This window comes from Schizophyllum commune (assembly GCF_000143185.2).
Source record: "Schizophyllum commune H4-8 unplaced genomic scaffold SCHCOscaffold_9, whole genome shotgun sequence".
Classification (NCBI taxonomy): Eukaryota; Fungi; Basidiomycota; class Agaricomycetes; order Agaricales; family Schizophyllaceae; genus Schizophyllum; species Schizophyllum commune.
The window spans coordinates 419,749-434,149 of record NW_026089546.1 but is presented as its reverse complement, the minus strand read 5'-3'; the positions used below and the strand labels follow the sequence as shown (position 1 = coordinate 434,149).

General features: G+C 55.7%; 7 protein-coding genes across 7 annotated transcripts; 3 read left to right on the top strand and 4 right to left on the bottom strand.

Annotated features, from left to right (window-relative positions):
- Window positions 1-32: 32 nt before the first annotated feature.
- SCHCODRAFT_02738874 (PALP-domain-containing protein) lies at window positions 33-2,512 on the bottom strand (the record flags this gene model as incomplete). The annotated part of the gene is made up of 13 exons (XM_003029167.2): window positions 1,887-2,512; window positions 1,766-1,836; window positions 1,662-1,707; window positions 1,500-1,611; window positions 1,438-1,451; window positions 1,276-1,382; window positions 987-1,172; window positions 835-928; window positions 671-756; window positions 532-614; window positions 247-480; window positions 157-192; window positions 33-105 (listed from the first exon to the last, which is right to left on the bottom strand). The coding sequence occupies exons 1-13, from the start codon at window positions 2,122-2,124 to the stop codon at window positions 33-35; spliced, it is 1,380 nt and encodes a 459-aa protein (XP_003029213.1). The 5' UTR covers window positions 2,125-2,512.
- Window positions 2,498-3,025, top strand: SCHCODRAFT_02510775 (NAD(P)-binding protein; the record flags this gene model as incomplete). The annotated part of the gene is made up of 3 exons (XM_003029573.1): window positions 2,498-2,638; window positions 2,697-2,792; window positions 2,843-3,025. The coding sequence occupies 3 exons, from the start codon at window positions 2,498-2,500 to the stop codon at window positions 3,023-3,025; spliced, it is 420 nt and encodes a 139-aa protein (XP_003029619.1).
- A 324-nt stretch (window positions 3,026-3,349) lies between these two features.
- SCHCODRAFT_02690896 (uncharacterized protein) lies at window positions 3,350-6,402 on the bottom strand. The gene is made up of 7 exons (XM_003029166.2): window positions 6,351-6,402; window positions 6,222-6,291; window positions 5,621-6,171; window positions 5,416-5,571; window positions 4,564-5,368; window positions 4,371-4,513; window positions 3,350-4,320 (listed from the first exon to the last, which is right to left on the bottom strand). The coding sequence occupies exons 3-7, from the start codon at window positions 6,158-6,160 to the stop codon at window positions 3,481-3,483; spliced, it is 2,484 nt and encodes an 827-aa protein (XP_003029212.2). The 5' UTR covers window positions 6,161-6,171; window positions 6,222-6,291; window positions 6,351-6,402; the 3' UTR covers window positions 3,350-3,480.
- Window positions 6,403-6,563: 161 nt separating this feature from the next.
- On the bottom strand, window positions 6,564-8,525 carry SCHCODRAFT_02548620 (uncharacterized protein). Its single transcript, XM_050343659.1, has 2 exons — window positions 8,459-8,525; window positions 6,564-8,403 (listed from the first exon to the last, which is right to left on the bottom strand). Exon 2 carries the CDS (start codon window positions 8,371-8,373, stop codon window positions 6,787-6,789), a length of 1,587 nt encoding a protein of 528 aa, XP_050198719.1. The 5' UTR covers window positions 8,374-8,403; window positions 8,459-8,525; the 3' UTR covers window positions 6,564-6,786.
- A 73-nt stretch (window positions 8,526-8,598) lies between these two features.
- On the top strand, window positions 8,599-10,321 carry SCHCODRAFT_02548618 (uncharacterized protein). Its single transcript, XM_050343658.1, has 4 exons — window positions 8,599-8,925; window positions 8,978-9,570; window positions 9,622-9,923; window positions 9,981-10,321. Exons 1-4 carry the CDS (start codon window positions 8,847-8,849, stop codon window positions 10,033-10,035), a joined length of 1,029 nt encoding a protein of 342 aa, XP_050198718.1. The 5' UTR covers window positions 8,599-8,846; the 3' UTR covers window positions 10,036-10,321.
- Window positions 10,322-11,508: 1,187 nt separating this feature from the next.
- SCHCODRAFT_02633470 (uncharacterized protein) lies at window positions 11,509-11,922 on the bottom strand. The gene has a single exon (XM_050345769.1). It carries the CDS (start codon window positions 11,784-11,786, stop codon window positions 11,586-11,588), a length of 201 nt encoding a protein of 66 aa, XP_050198717.1. The 5' UTR covers window positions 11,787-11,922; the 3' UTR covers window positions 11,509-11,585.
- Window positions 11,923-12,724: 802 nt separating this feature from the next.
- SCHCODRAFT_02633459 (uncharacterized protein) lies at window positions 12,725-14,363 on the top strand. The gene has a single exon (XM_003029571.3). It carries the CDS (start codon window positions 12,781-12,783, stop codon window positions 14,329-14,331), a length of 1,551 nt encoding a protein of 516 aa, XP_003029617.1. The 5' UTR covers window positions 12,725-12,780; the 3' UTR covers window positions 14,332-14,363.
- Window positions 14,364-14,401: the final 38 nt, after the last annotated feature.

Below are 14,401 nucleotides of genomic sequence, written 5' to 3'. Positions count from 1 at the left end.
TATAAGGACAGTAGATGACAGTGCTCATCCGCTCATGACTCCAGAAGCTCCTCAATCAGGGTCGCATCTTTTGAAAGTCCCGCGCGATCCAGGTAGTCGTCGTTCCTGATGCACATCAGTTGGGTTTTTTCTTCGTTGTCGTCATAGACCACTCACCAGAACTTGGAATAATGCCTTGTGCCGGAGTCGCATCTGCGTGCACTCATGTCAGCGGCACATCATCACCAGTATGCCAGCGATACTCACAGAATCGTCACGATCCTTCTCTTCCTCCCCAACCCCTTGACGCCCGTCCAGCCCTCCGCCTTCGCCAGCTTGACCGCCGTGACGAGGTTGCACGCGCTGCTTGAGCCGAGGAATAGACCGTCGTGCTTGACGAGATAGCGCGCCATGCTGACAGCCTCGGCGTCTGAGATGCGGAAGGCGTCGTCGATGATGGGGAGTGCGAGCTCGAGGTTCTTGGTGAGGCGATTGATGCCGCTGTAGACGAGGTCAAGACAAAATCATACCAGGAAAACAATGCAGACGCACATGCCCTCGACGACGGTGTCGACCTGATGCCGGCGCTTCGTGCCTTCGCTCTCCTTTTTGTCGTACATGACGCCGTACTTTATCTGTGGTTGACGCTCTCAATGCTGTTCAAGCCAACCGAGTTGTTCCGTGCCCTTACCTTATTGTACAGACCACTTCCAGTAGGATCAGCAAGCACAACCTTGACGTCGGGGTTCTTCGACTTGACATAGCGTCCGACACCAGCTACAGTGCCTCCGGTGCCTATGAGGAGATAAAGGAGATGGTCAGATACAGAGGCGCGAAATGCTAAACCATGCTCACCCGCTCCGCTCACAAATGCATCGAAGTTTCCGTTGGTCTGACGCCAGATCTCCGGGCCCGTGCCATCGAAGTGTGCTTGGAAGTTACTGTGGTTCTATATGGAGGGCTGCGATTAGCAAGGGTCGGGCAACAAGGCTAGCGGAGGAGCTCACCTCGAACTGGTCCGCGAAGTAGCCGCGAGGCTTCCTCGCGAAATCAGCGTTGGCTTCCGGATTCCGTTGCCCGTCTTGTATATCGGAGGTTGTAGACACGACGACGGAGGTCGACATAGAGCTGATGAGGTGTGGCTTGTGGGAAGCGTCGTCGCCGAAGTGAGCGGCTCGTTCGCGGGCGATGTTCTGGTAAAGGTCATCAGGAAGCAGAGGAAACTCAGCAGTCTCACTACTTACGACGTACTGGGGGAGTCGTCAGCAGCGTCCTAAATGAAGTGAGAAGACGTACATGCTTCGTGTCGACGATGCTGGCCGGGCGAACGCGAATGACCTCAGCGCCCAAGGCGTGAAGAGCCTTCACTTTCTCCTCTGCCACGTCGTCAGGCATGATGATAGCTAGGGGTGCAAATGTGAGCTCAAAAGTCGGGCCTATGTATGCATATATGCGTACTTGCATCGTATCCTCTATTGCAAGGTTAGGCTTGGGACGGAGGCTTCATGTTCAGTACCCACCTTGCGCGCGCCACCGTGGCTATAGAGATTCCTGTCGACCCCACCGTACCCTCGAAGATGCGCGACCCAGTGTGGGGATGGAGGAGCCCGAGACGCTCAGCGTCGTCGATCACTGCGAGGATAGTGAGCCACGGCCGTCCTCATTTTCAAGGGGTCTCATACTTCGCAAGGCTACACGATCCTTGACGCTACCGCCGACATTGAGGAACTTGTACACATGGCCGTCAGCTTGAGCGCGTCGTGCGATGAGGGTCTTACAAGCTTACTTCCGCTTTACCCAGGATATCTACTCCCAGAGCATCGCTCAGTGAGTTGATACGTATCAGCGGGGTGTTGCCTATAAGCTGGTGAGTATCCAGAGGCGCAGGGGGATCTGCATATACGCACCAATGAGCCCCGCGACGCCGGAGAGAATCTCTTCGCTCCTAAGCTCGATGGGCCGCTCTTCGAACTCCGTCTGCGCGGCTATACGTGCTCTTCTACGGCGCCTGTGGTACGTCGCGATAGACCTGGCAGCAAGAGGGAGAGAGACGCCAAGGACGAGGCCGTAGAGGAGGTGGCGCGTCGCGCGCCAGTGCGGTAGCCGGAGGCCATGGTCGGCGAGGAAGCGGGTGATGTTCACCATCGCGGCGCGCCAGCTGCGTGACTGACGCCGCCCCGTTCGATGTTGAGGGGTGGATGGAAGGGAGGGACGAGGAGGAGGACGCGATCGGCGTCGACGTCAGCGTCGTTGATGGCCGCGAGCACGCGTCTTGCTCTTGCCCTGGCACGCCACCTCCGCTCATTGCCCCCGACGATGGAATCAGCCTTGCTCATAGACTATCTGCCTGGATGATTGCGCGCTCTGCGCTCACTGTCGGACGAGGAGACGCGCCGTGAGACCGGACACTGCATCTTGGCATCGCCGGCGACGAAGCTGCCCGTGATCACGATCTTCGTCAGCGTCTCCGGGCCCTTCCTTGCCTCCTGCCTTCACTCTCTAGTCAATGACCTCAGCTATGCAGCAAGCTATCAAGAAGACCTTCTTGTCGTCGCCCGCCTTTGCTGTCGTCGGCGCATCTAAAGACCAGTCGAAGTGGGGAACGAAGGTCCTCCAATGGTACAAGGCGCGCGACTACAAGGTGACGCCTGTGCATCCGGTACGTCCACATTCTGCAATGCACTTGTTGGCCTTACTGATAGCATCTCTATGGACAGGTCGAGCCGGAGCTGGAGGGCATACCCGCGGTGAAGACACTCGCCGATCTTCCCAACCCCTCACAGACGTCCGTCAGCGTCATCACACCCGCACCCGTGAGTATAATGCTTTGGACTGAGAGCACAGTGGAACTGAACTTCTATAGATAACGCTCAAACTGCTCCAGCAAGCGAAGGAGCTCAACGTGCCCGCCCTCTGGTTACAGCCCGGCACATTCGACAACGACGTCACATCGTTCATCGAGACCAGCGGATTGAAAGATCGTGTCATCTATGGGGGCCACCAATGCATCCTTGTCGAAGGAGATGGAATTCGCAGCAACCTTTGAAAGTGCCACATCCTCCTCGCTCCTCATCGTACCCAACGACCCGCACTTAAAACCCTTTTTATAAACCTGGAGCATGCAGCACTGTCTGGTGGCTAAGAAGCGGGTTGGCCCCAACGTTTGAGGTTTGGGATTCGGTGGCCATATGCACGAGGGTAGAACCTGGTGTCTTTTGAGGCATAAGGTCTGAACAACGGACTTCTCTTCGAAAGTATATATGGAAAAAAACTTTACCCTCATCGATAGCTAGTGGGAAGAGAGCTCTGACCCAATAATTTTGGCGCTAGCCATGCTTAAGCGAACAAAGGTGACCATCAATGGTAATTTCCCTTCGTCAAGTCCTTTGTCCTGCGCTTCGGCCACACTCGCATGTGTAGACTCAGGTGGATATCACCTGCGCATCTTGCTAGCAAAGTGTAAAGTACGAGGATCATGCGAGGTCCTCTGGTTTATCCTAACTAAATATCCTGCTTTCGTTTCTTCTCCGTATGATGAGCGTCGCCTGAGCCATCGACATCATCCTGCACGGGCGCTTCGTCAATCAACTCCGAGATGCTACGCTTGTTCTTCTTGACCGCTGCGACCACAAGCAGCTGCTCGCCGCCCTCGTCCGAGTGGGTGCCTTCACGAGTCGATAGAGACAGCAAGGTACCCGAACGGGGTCCAGGACAAGGCGAAGGAGGAACCTCGATGTCAGTGCCCTCCTCGTCCCATTCGTCGACCTCTTCCTTTGGAGGGGTCTCGAGAAGCTTGGGGCGCCGCGGGAACGTAAAGGGTATGAGATCGCCGCCGATCTTTCGTCCCTCATTGCCGAGCATATAGCCAATCATCCACCACATTGCGGGGTGCAGCGGCTGGTTTTCGTCCCTTCGCTGATAGTAGTCCATGAGGTCGTTGCGTATCACGCCCAGTATCATGACGGTTGCCGTGCACACAGGTGGGAGGACCTCGAATGCTTTGAACAACGTCTCCTCGCTCTTCAGGTGGTCGAAGCGTGGATGACCGAGAACGAGGCGCCCAGGGAAGAGAATGCTGTATTTGCTTTCGTGCGCTTCGACGTCGTATGGTGGCACCAGGAATGGGAGTTGAAGCGTGTGGCGGAAAAGTAGCCAGAGAGCAATCCACCAGATAGATTCGAGATCATGTACACTGCTGTACTCCCATGGCTTCTTCTCGGGAGCTGAGCGCTGCGCTGCCAAGTTCATCCTAGCCAATAAAGCAGCCCTGTTGTTGATGACATGCCGGTCGAACAGGAAAGCTCCGAGCATCACTTCGACAGCCATGAAGTTCGGGGTGCCCTGGGCAAAATCAGATGCTTGAAAGCTGCAAAAAATGTGAAGAGACGCACCGTCCTCCATGCATGATGCACCGTTGACGACGCATGTTTCGTATACTCGAAGTCGCCTAGTACGCCGCGCCCGTCTAGCGAGAATATATTGTACGCGCTGACATCGCGATGGCGGTAATTGAGACAGTGAAGGATGAAGAGGCCTATGGTATGAGTGAGCATGCATTCTCGAATAATACAACGTGCAACTCACCGTATGTGGCATCGGAGAGCGTACCAAACGCTTGCTGCACAGATTGTATCTTGTCGAGCGGTGTTGCGAGCAGCATCACAGATCGATGATGAACGCGAGGATCCGTTGGTCTCTCGAAAATACCGGGGGGCGCGGAAGGCTCGGCGGCCTTCTTCTCATCACCTTTGACGCCATCCCTCTGACTCGTACGGACGCTGGTGGCTGGGGAGTCGGCTGTCGTGACCCCTTTGGTAAGTCCAACAAGCTCGCAATCGTGGAAAGGGACGGTGTAGCCTCTGGCAATGACACTGCGCGTGTCATCATCACGCCCATCTCGTGCCTTGACGCGCTCGCCCTTCAAGATGGGCATGAAGAACTGCTTCCGGTCGACGTCGACGCCTTGCTTGAAATCGACGGGGGGCAGTCCGGTCCACTCTCTCTCGGTGTACTCGACGAGATCCTTCGGAGGCGCACTATACTGTGACCAGTCGTGTGAGTCGATAGCCGTCATGATGGCATTGTAAACGTCGACTTCGAGGTCGCGGTCGCGCTCGAGCCAGCCGTCTTTGATGGCGTATCTGTCATTGGAAGGGTCGTCGCCCTCTTTGTACGCGCGGAAGACACGCGTACAGCGCCCGAAGCCATCCTCCGCGGCGTAGTTCGCCAGGACTTGTGTGGTAATATAGTGCTCGCCAGCGACCTGAACGCGGTATCGCTCGTCCTTTGGCATCTCCGGATAGAGTTTTGTCATACTGTGATCGTAGCCGAGCTGGTCCATAGTGGCGAAGGCGAAGCGAGCGTGCATGTCAGCAAAGGTACGGTAATCCTGTACTTCGATCAGTGGTGTTCAGACGCGTAAGACAAGCCACGCACCGTGTTGATATCGAAGATCTTACTCATGACCGTGAGTTCACGGTTCATGTGCCATAGACGGACGCTGGTGTTGTGGATGGTCACGCCAAAAACGAAGCGGCGACGGAAGTCGCAGCGCATGCTTTGGAACATGTTCCAGACATTCTTCTGATAATTCTACCGAAAGGATGAGTTCAATGTTCCCGAATGAGTACAGGCCACTCACATCCAACGCGTCGCTGGCCTTGAGCTTGTATTCCTCCGACAGGGCCACAGACAACCACGACGGCTTCATGCCAAGAAGGACCCGAATGCCGTCAGGCTGGGCAGAGGTATAGATGTGACCGGGCAGTGTCTTGGTACCGTTGCTTCGAAGCTCGTTTGTCTGCTGCAGTCGAGGGTCGATTTCGCGACAGCACTCGACGATCTGCTCCGCGATATTCTCCAGGTCAGCGAAGACGTCTTTCTCGTTCTCGTGGCTCGCGCCGCGGGCCTCCGGCGTTTTGGTATACGCTTCCCATCTAGGTGCGTTAGACGACGTGGAGAGCGGTGCCTCGTACGTGAAGTCCGATCCCGGGACCATGACGCGTGAGTGTTGTGCGAGCTTCTTCGTGAGGAGATCGACGTTGACGGGCGAAGGGGGCATAAAGTAGTTCATGAAGTCGCTGACGGGTATTTCGCGGGCGTTGCGCATATGCTTGCAGAGCTCGAGGCGGGCGGCAGAGACCCCGCCATCCTCGAGTCCGATGGTTGTGTCTCTGAGCATCCGTTTGTTTGCTGGAGTCATGATGAGCGATATAGAGAAGAGAAGCAAGGATGTGGCTCACATGTATGCGTTCCTCTTATATGACGCGGGGTTGGCCAGCCCTTTGGCCCGAATGTAATTTCGGTGATACACTGAAATGGATCGAACGGTGAGCCATTGTTCCAAGGCCATGCCGCATGCTATCACCTACCTAATCGAGTAAAAGATGGCTGTTAGATGCGCGTGAATGACCTCGAGGCGGCAGCGCAGTATGGCCAACAAAGGCGTGAAAGAGATGATGGCAGGAGTCAAGGGCCAACCTGGAAAGCGCGGACACGTGCTGGCCACTGTCACGTGATAGCCTCGTGGCTTTCTCGGTCCGCGTTTCTCGAGCGACGTTGACATTTGATATAGCGAAACAGGTATTCTTGTGGGATGGTCATTGTGGGGATGGTCCAGTATATACACGAAGGACCGGACATCGACACGAAAATGGACACGACAAGGCGATGGGCGCACGGAAACTACTGTACTTCGATTGACCGTGAATATACCCTCGACGTGCATCTGAATATAGGATACACGTGTCTTGAGCGGAAGTGCACGATGAATCCCTCCGCAGTATGATCAAATATACGTATCTCATCCTATGAGAGGGCCGACGCAATCTCGAATGGCTCGACAGGCACTCGCGGCGAGTCGACGTTTAGGTGCAATATAGGAGCACCCGACCGCGTTCGGAGATTTGTGAACTTTCCGGCGAGCAGTTCGGGCGGCAGTTCCGTCGCATACGGAGCCCATAGGCTCAGCCGCTCGAGAGGTGCGACCATATCGGGAGGAGGTGCCGCTCGAGTCTCGAGGAGACGCTGCACGAGTGCCACATCTGTAGACGTCCATTCGACTGCTTTTTCGCCGTTGGCGACCTCGATCTCCGTGAGGAAGGGATATGCCGAGGGCTTGCACAGGGTCGATACGAGGTCTTCGTGTAGGACGGCGATGGGTCTGGTGCTATCCCATACCCGCGTATCCTCGACCAGGCAGAGCTTCCGAAGCCTCTTCGGCATGGATACAACGGAGGTCAGGAGCGACTCCATGTAGGACTCCAAATTACGCAGCGTGATGCAGGTAACGGGCTCGAGAAGCTTGGAACACGCTACCGGAAAAACGTTTCCAGGCCGTTCGTCAGGATCGAAGGCCATGTCGAGGATAAAGTGCCGAATATTGGGCGCGAAGAGGAATGGGAGCGCGTCGATGAACCTGAGGCCAACTTCGAGCGTGTGTAAGCAGTGCAAGGGGATGAGCGTTGACGAAGAGGGGTGGAGCTGACAGTCCAATACGTCGAGTAGGCTGAATACCTCGAGATTTGGACATTTATGCAGAACCTGGACAGATGAGGGGTACATAGTCAAGTCTCCATAGATCTGAAGAGCGCGAAGATTTTCCCAGGGCAGATATATGGACTCCGCATGTGTCTCAAAGAGCTCTGCCACCCGAAGATTTGGAGCTTCGACGCTGCAGCATGAACCGTTCCGTATGAGGAGTTTCCGCAGCGCCGGGAAGCAACGACCATCAAGACCACCGTCATCCTCATCGTACGCGCACATGGCTTCATAGGTCTGGATGCGCCCAATGTGGGTCCAAAGGGCATCCTGCGTACCCTCGTCCCACCTGGTATGGATACCCATGACTGTGAGGGGCAGAGATCCTGAGCGCTCCAGATACGTCGTGACCGCAGATATCATGGCCGGACTCGGTTGATCGAATGCCGACTTGGACACGCTGAAATGCGCCCAGGGCCAATGCATCCCAATAGCGACCTCCCTCCAGGTTCGGCAGATCTGCGTGAAGCGCCACACGTGCTTTCCGATCTGGTCGTTGAACCACTGCGCTGGCAGCGTGTACGCAGCGATTTCGGCAAGTATCTCCGGCGGAACCTTGCGGAGAGGCGAGAGTAGAGAGTTTATGCCAAACTTCGTCGACTCTAGCTGGTCTCGGCGATGGCGCAGTTTATTGAGCGCCGACTCCAGTTCGTCGATTTCGCGATTGCACACGTCAAGAGCGTCGCATACTCGGGGTAAATCTGCGGAGAGCGCAGCTTGTTCGAAGGAGGAAGGGGGAGCAGCGGACGCTCGAGCATGCGCGAGGAGCTCAGAAGTGCCTACGCGACTACTGAATGTCCTTTTACACCCGGAGCATAGTGTGATGTTGAGGGGCGAAGGCGAAAGGATTTGCATAGCGACTAATTGGTGTTGTCACGGATACGGCTTGGAGTGTTGTGAGTTTTTGTGAGTGACTTTCGTTTCCTTAGAGTCCCCTTACCTTTCCATAGACGTCGTGCACCTATATGAAGCGGTCGTCTGTAGTCGATGGTTGTTAAAGGCAAGCCCTGCTGCCGGGGATATCCGATCAGATTCACACGCCCCTCGGTCCCCATCAGGTACTTGTCGGTCAAGGCCATCATGATCCTTGTTCTGCTGACGCAGGGAATGACCGCTTGACTCTCCTGCGAAAGATGGTTACGAACGGAATAATCTACATCTCCGCGCCATTGTGTCATGAACAAAGGGGCTTTGTTCAACAAAGGTTAGCATGTCTATGACCAGGCATCGCGCTAGATATATAAGACATGCCTCGCTGAAGGTGGGTTCATCTCCCTCTCCCTTTTCTCTCATCACAGCAAGGCTCGGGCAAGACCACATCATAAATTATGTCTTGCTCAGCGCTCTGCTCGATTTGTCTGGAATCTAGGGCATTCCCGGAGCAGCTATTGTTCTTTGCCGCTTGTGGTGCGTACTTGGTCGTCTACGTGCGTGTGGTATTTCATTGACGATACAGCAGGCCATGGCTTCTGCGAACGATGCCTTTCTCGCAGTCGTACCGACAAATGCCCAGCGTGTCGTACGCCGAGCTGCAGGCATTACCCTCCACGCAAAATATTCGTTGACCTCATCATCTCGGAAGCCGACCGCCACGCCACTGCGCCTGCCGAGGTCGTTAATCTTCAGAAGCAGAAGTTCGATAATGCGCGTATGCTGGCGGAGCTCCGCGAGGTAAAGGACGCGCTCGAAAGTGAGCAGCGCCGCGTGCGCGCGCTGGAGGAAGAGCGCGACCGAACGAAGATCGAGTGCATCTGGATGAAGCAAGAGCGCGACAGGACGAGAGAAGAACATGACCAGAGGACGAAAGAGCGCGACGAGCTGCTGAGGGAGCTCCGCGAGGCCGATGAGAAGCTGGCCGCGATGCAGATTGACAACCGGGAGATGCAGAGGGTGGCAATCGGGAGCAAAGCGCAAAGGCGGGGCCTCAACCGTGATGTCATGCAGGACTGTGATGAGCTCGGGGCGCACGAGCGCGTGCGTATGGAGGACATCAAGGCTCTGCAAGAGAAAAACCTAGAGCTATTCAGGGAGCTCATGGAACAGACTTTGAAGGTACATCAGCGTGCGCCCTCTTCCCCATCCCCAAACTTACCGATCCCGCAGATCAAGTCGCTTTCGGAGCCCGATGCAGCCGTGCAGTCGGCGCAGGTTCAGCACCAGTCCGCGAGGGTGGTGCGGCGAGGAGGTGCAGGCGACCTCCGAGAACGCTTCTATATCGCCGCTGCAGAAGGACACCGCGTCGAGGCAGGGCGGCGCGCCGAAGCAGGACATCGGGTTACCGAAACCAGAGAAGTTCCTCGAACTCGAACAGAGCTCCGCGCGCAGGACGGCCTGAGCGGTGGCGTGTTCCCGCCGACTGTGGATTCCTTTCCGCTGACCGAGAATCCCGCCAGTTCCTCGATCAGGTACGCAGCCTTCCATCTACCCTTTGCATTCGCGCGTGTGCTTACGCATTCATACAGCTTCTCCGATCAAACAATGGAAGCCATCCTCTACTCGCTCAGAAATCATGAGTAGTGAATTTCTATGCTAACCTAAGCGATCCAAGCAGAGCTCCTCCATGCCTCGCGCGTGTATCCTGGACTCGCACAGATATATTTCCACTAAAGCCGACACAGTAGATCTGTGGCCATCAGAATGAAAGACCGGGGAGCATGCTTCCCTCACGATATAATTCAGCTCAAAACTTACCCAGTCGCTCCTTTACTCTGTTTTTCCCTGTTCTGGTGGATGCTCCGACATGAACCTCAAGCGAGTTAATGTACTTATAGTCTTTGTTGTCGTTGTCACCATATGCCCGAAGGCTTATATTCTCTGATTCATGCGAAGACTGCGCGTGAATCATAGTATTTGGAATGTATGTGACGCCAGGGGGCTCGGTAGCGGGCTTGCTAAGCGACGTGACCGGAAAGGGAACACTGTGTATGACCTTATTTGGCCTTGTAGGTCCGGTGACCGTGATGAGTGTTAGCCGGGTCTGTCACATTGAGTCAAGGTCGTTCGCGTTCAGTTTTCATGTCGATCTGAACGACTCACCTCAACATGCCAGGCATGAAAAAGGTATGTCTCCACATCTCGACGACCGTATGCTGTTTTGACACCGTCTTGAACAGCATTCATCGAAGGAATCAACGCAGACCATGACGCCTGCGATCCCTGACCGACTCGCGACTTCAAAAACTAGTTAAGTGGCCCTCGGGCATGTACGAGACCTGCCTATATTGGACCTACCTATATGGAAACAACCGGGCGGCGACCGCGACAGTACCGACAGAGGCAGTCATCAAGGACCGTGCCCACAGCAAAAGTCATTGATTTCTTGATGAGTCCCACACCATTACCCTACCTCTTCGTACGTCTACCCTAGCGCTCGGCATATAACGTGCACTAACCTTTACCTCACCAAACTTCCCTTGCTCCTCCCTGCAACGCATCCAGACGCGTGTTGACACGTGAGAGGTCATCGCCCTCGCGCGCTATGCGCATCCCGCGCGATCGGCGGGCTCTGCCGCCCTGCCCGCCCTTTCCCATCCTCTTCACCCTCTTCCCTTCCCTCTCTACGCGCTTTTGTGCGCGCGCGAGCCGTTGCGCGTTCCCTATCGGCCCCGCTCCTGGCTAACCCCCTGCCTCGACCCACCATTCGCCCCTCTCTTTGCACGACGCGTGTCCACTGCACGTCAACCCCAATCTCTCCTCCCGACACGCACTGCGGAGGAAACACATGAGGGTGCGTGGAAAAGCGCGCATATGCGAAAAATCAGGCAGGGAGGTGAAGCGCACGAGCTGAGGAGAAGGATGAGGGTTTGACGCGTAGTACGCGTGCTCTACGCGCCGCGAGAGGAAGGGGGAGAATGGTGGAGTCGGGGTAGAGGGTCAGTCAGGTGCGTGGGGGGCAGGGGACCCGCTATGCCTCGTGTGCGCAAAAGATCACATGGAATAGGAGGGAAAGGGACAAAGGGGGAAAAAACTATGACGGACAGGGGAGGGGGACGCGCATCGCGCACGGAGGCGATCGGCCTCTCGCGCGTCGAGGACACGTCCGGACGCAGCGCGGGGGGGGGAAGAAATCAAGCGATAATTGTGGGAAGGACTTCTTGGTGCCGTATAGCGGGCGCCAGGGCGGTAGGGAGAAGGGGGCGGGTAACCGAGTAGGGCAGGTTGGGGGAATGAGGGGTGGTGAGGGAGATACGCAATGTGTCCGTTGAGACGGGGCTATCGCACAGCTTGCATGCGCGAGAATTCGCGCATTCAGGCTGTGCCGCGTGCATCTGGGAAATGGACGGGGGAGAAGGGATGGGAGGGGGAGATGTGATCACCCCCACCCCTCCTCCTCAAGATCGAGGCTCAGGAGCGTTGGTTGCACTATCCTTTTCAATTGCTATAGGAGTCCTATGTGGTGATTCAGTACTCGCCGCGAAGTTTGGCGTAGCCCCGCACCTGATAACGCGCACTTGCGCTCGCCCGTCCTCTCGCGCCGATCATCCTGTTATGCTCTGTTGCTATGAGCCTTAAAGGTTGCTTTAAGCGGCAGAGGGTAGGGAGAGTACCCTAAAGATGGAGTAATGAGAGTTGAGTGGCGGGTAAGGAGCAGGAGCCAAGTGCGGGGGCGGGGCGTAGGGGAAGTCGTCGTGGACGAAACCAAGCAGGGATTGAGCGGAAGGATCGGCCCGAGCAAGCCGTTCCACCAGCGAAGTGCACGAAGAAGCACGTTCATCAATGTCGATTGCTACACAAAGGTCAAGCAAGACTTAAAGATACACGATCTACGCTCTGAAATATTTTGAGGAATTGACATCAAGGTGGGACAGCTGAAGACTTGCCTGTCGAGCGTTGTGGCTGTGCGTCGAGTGATGGGGCTGTGCTGACGGACATTGCCGGGGCCGCACGTGTATGAATGTTGTCCGAAGCTTCACAGTAGGACGTATTAGTTTCAATAAATATCAGAACTTTCTACATCTACTGCCCATTGTTCTCAATGGGCAGTTGATGCAAAACCCGCCGATATTTCATCCCACTGATACGCTCTAGTGACAGAAGATTCAAGTATAAGAGTGAAAGAAGAAGACAGGAATATACAGAAGACTATGCTCGAATTTTTCTGACAGAAAAGGACGATGATGAAGGGGAATTTAGAACAATCGACTGTTTGACATCCGGAGATAACTTTTGATCGACCGCTTGGACGTCTGATCTTGCTGACGGTCCACCGGTGTAAGACGAGCCTGTCAAGCAGGTCTCGTAATCCCTGGAGCTTCATACATCATGACTTCCGATATCAACTCTGATTCGATTGACCGCGTGCGCTCATTGTACGCGCCGTCCACCTCCGAAGAAGTCGAGGCTCTATGCGACCGCCTCAGCGAGGTACAAATCGGGCTACAGGACTGTGCTTCCGAGATAGCTCGTCTGGAGTATGCGTTGTCTTTGGCTCGTCAGCGTCGAGGCTCATTGCGCGAGGAAGAAGCAAACATAAAAGCTCTTCTCTCTCCCGTGCGTGCCGTGCCGCCAGAAATTCTCGCCGAAATCGCGGTCCACACACTACCGGACAAGTGGTTTGAGGACGTCATTGGGATACATATCTGGGCTTTCTCGCACGTATGTCACAGCTGGCGAGAGGTCGCTCTGTCTATTCCCTGGGTCTGGTCGCGCCTGCGTCTCCCGACTCGCACGAACATGGCGAGCGAATCTTGGGAGCCAACTTTCCTCCGGATACTCTCCTTCTATCTCTCTCGGTCGGGACGGAAGCCGTTATCTATAACCACTATGTGGAATCAAGGCGCGTTCAGCGGTTACTGGGAGAACAGCCAGCAGCCGATGTGGGCACAAATATGGGACCACATCGACCGGCTTCGCGAGCTGGAGGTATATTGCTCAGAATTCGAGGGATTCCCCTTCCCGCCTACCCTCCCAGCGCTCGAGAAGCTCGTCATCAACAACTACCTCTCTGGAGAGCTGCACGTTAACGCGCCCAGCCTCCGCGTACTCGAGCTTGTGGAGACGAGCGTCACGGCCGTCGAGGTGCATCGGGGGAGTCTTCGTGCTCTCAGGATCCGCTGCGATATGTTCGGCGACGACTTCCTGCGCATTGGAGAATGCCAAGGGCTCGAAGTCCTTAGCCTCACCCAAGAGACGAGTGACATTCCCTCGTGGCTCGAGACCCACTCGATATCGCTGCCCTCCCTGCACACGCTAGAACTCTGCCGCGCGGCCATCGAGATTGCGCCTTACATCCATGCCCCCTCTCTACAACACTTCATGCTCGATGACGTGCGCTACTACAACCACTACGACATCGAGATCAGCCCAGAAGACGTCGAGGGTCTATCTGACCTGCTCAAGCCCGTCGAGCACATTACGCTGCGAAATACAGCCCACTATGACACGAATCTCCTCCATGAGTTGATGTCCATCCCTCGCCGCCTCCGGGTACTCTCGCTGACGGAGGACACGGACCCGAGGTCCCTGGCTCCGCGGACGATTCCACGCGACTTGTTCCTGAAGCTCATCGCCCAGGACGAAGGTGCTTTCCCCTACCCTCATCTGTCACAGCTACGTATCGTGAATGGGACGAAAGGAATCTCCTGGGAGGGCTACGACATAGCGCTAGTTCAAAGCTTGCTCGAATACCGTAGCCCGCCTCGGAATAACTGCGCTCCACTCGAGCGATTGGAGATTCAGACGCCATTCGCGATCCTCCCAGTCACGAAGGAGTGCATGGAGGCGAGGACGACGGATGGGAAGCAGATCTTGGACATTAGCAGGTGCGCGACGAGTATACCGGTCGAAAAGTCGGAACCGGCCTGCTTTTATTGACTTTCGTGTACATATCTCATCAGAGGAGCGGCTACTCAGATTTGTTCACCACTGCGTTGTTCGCGCCCAA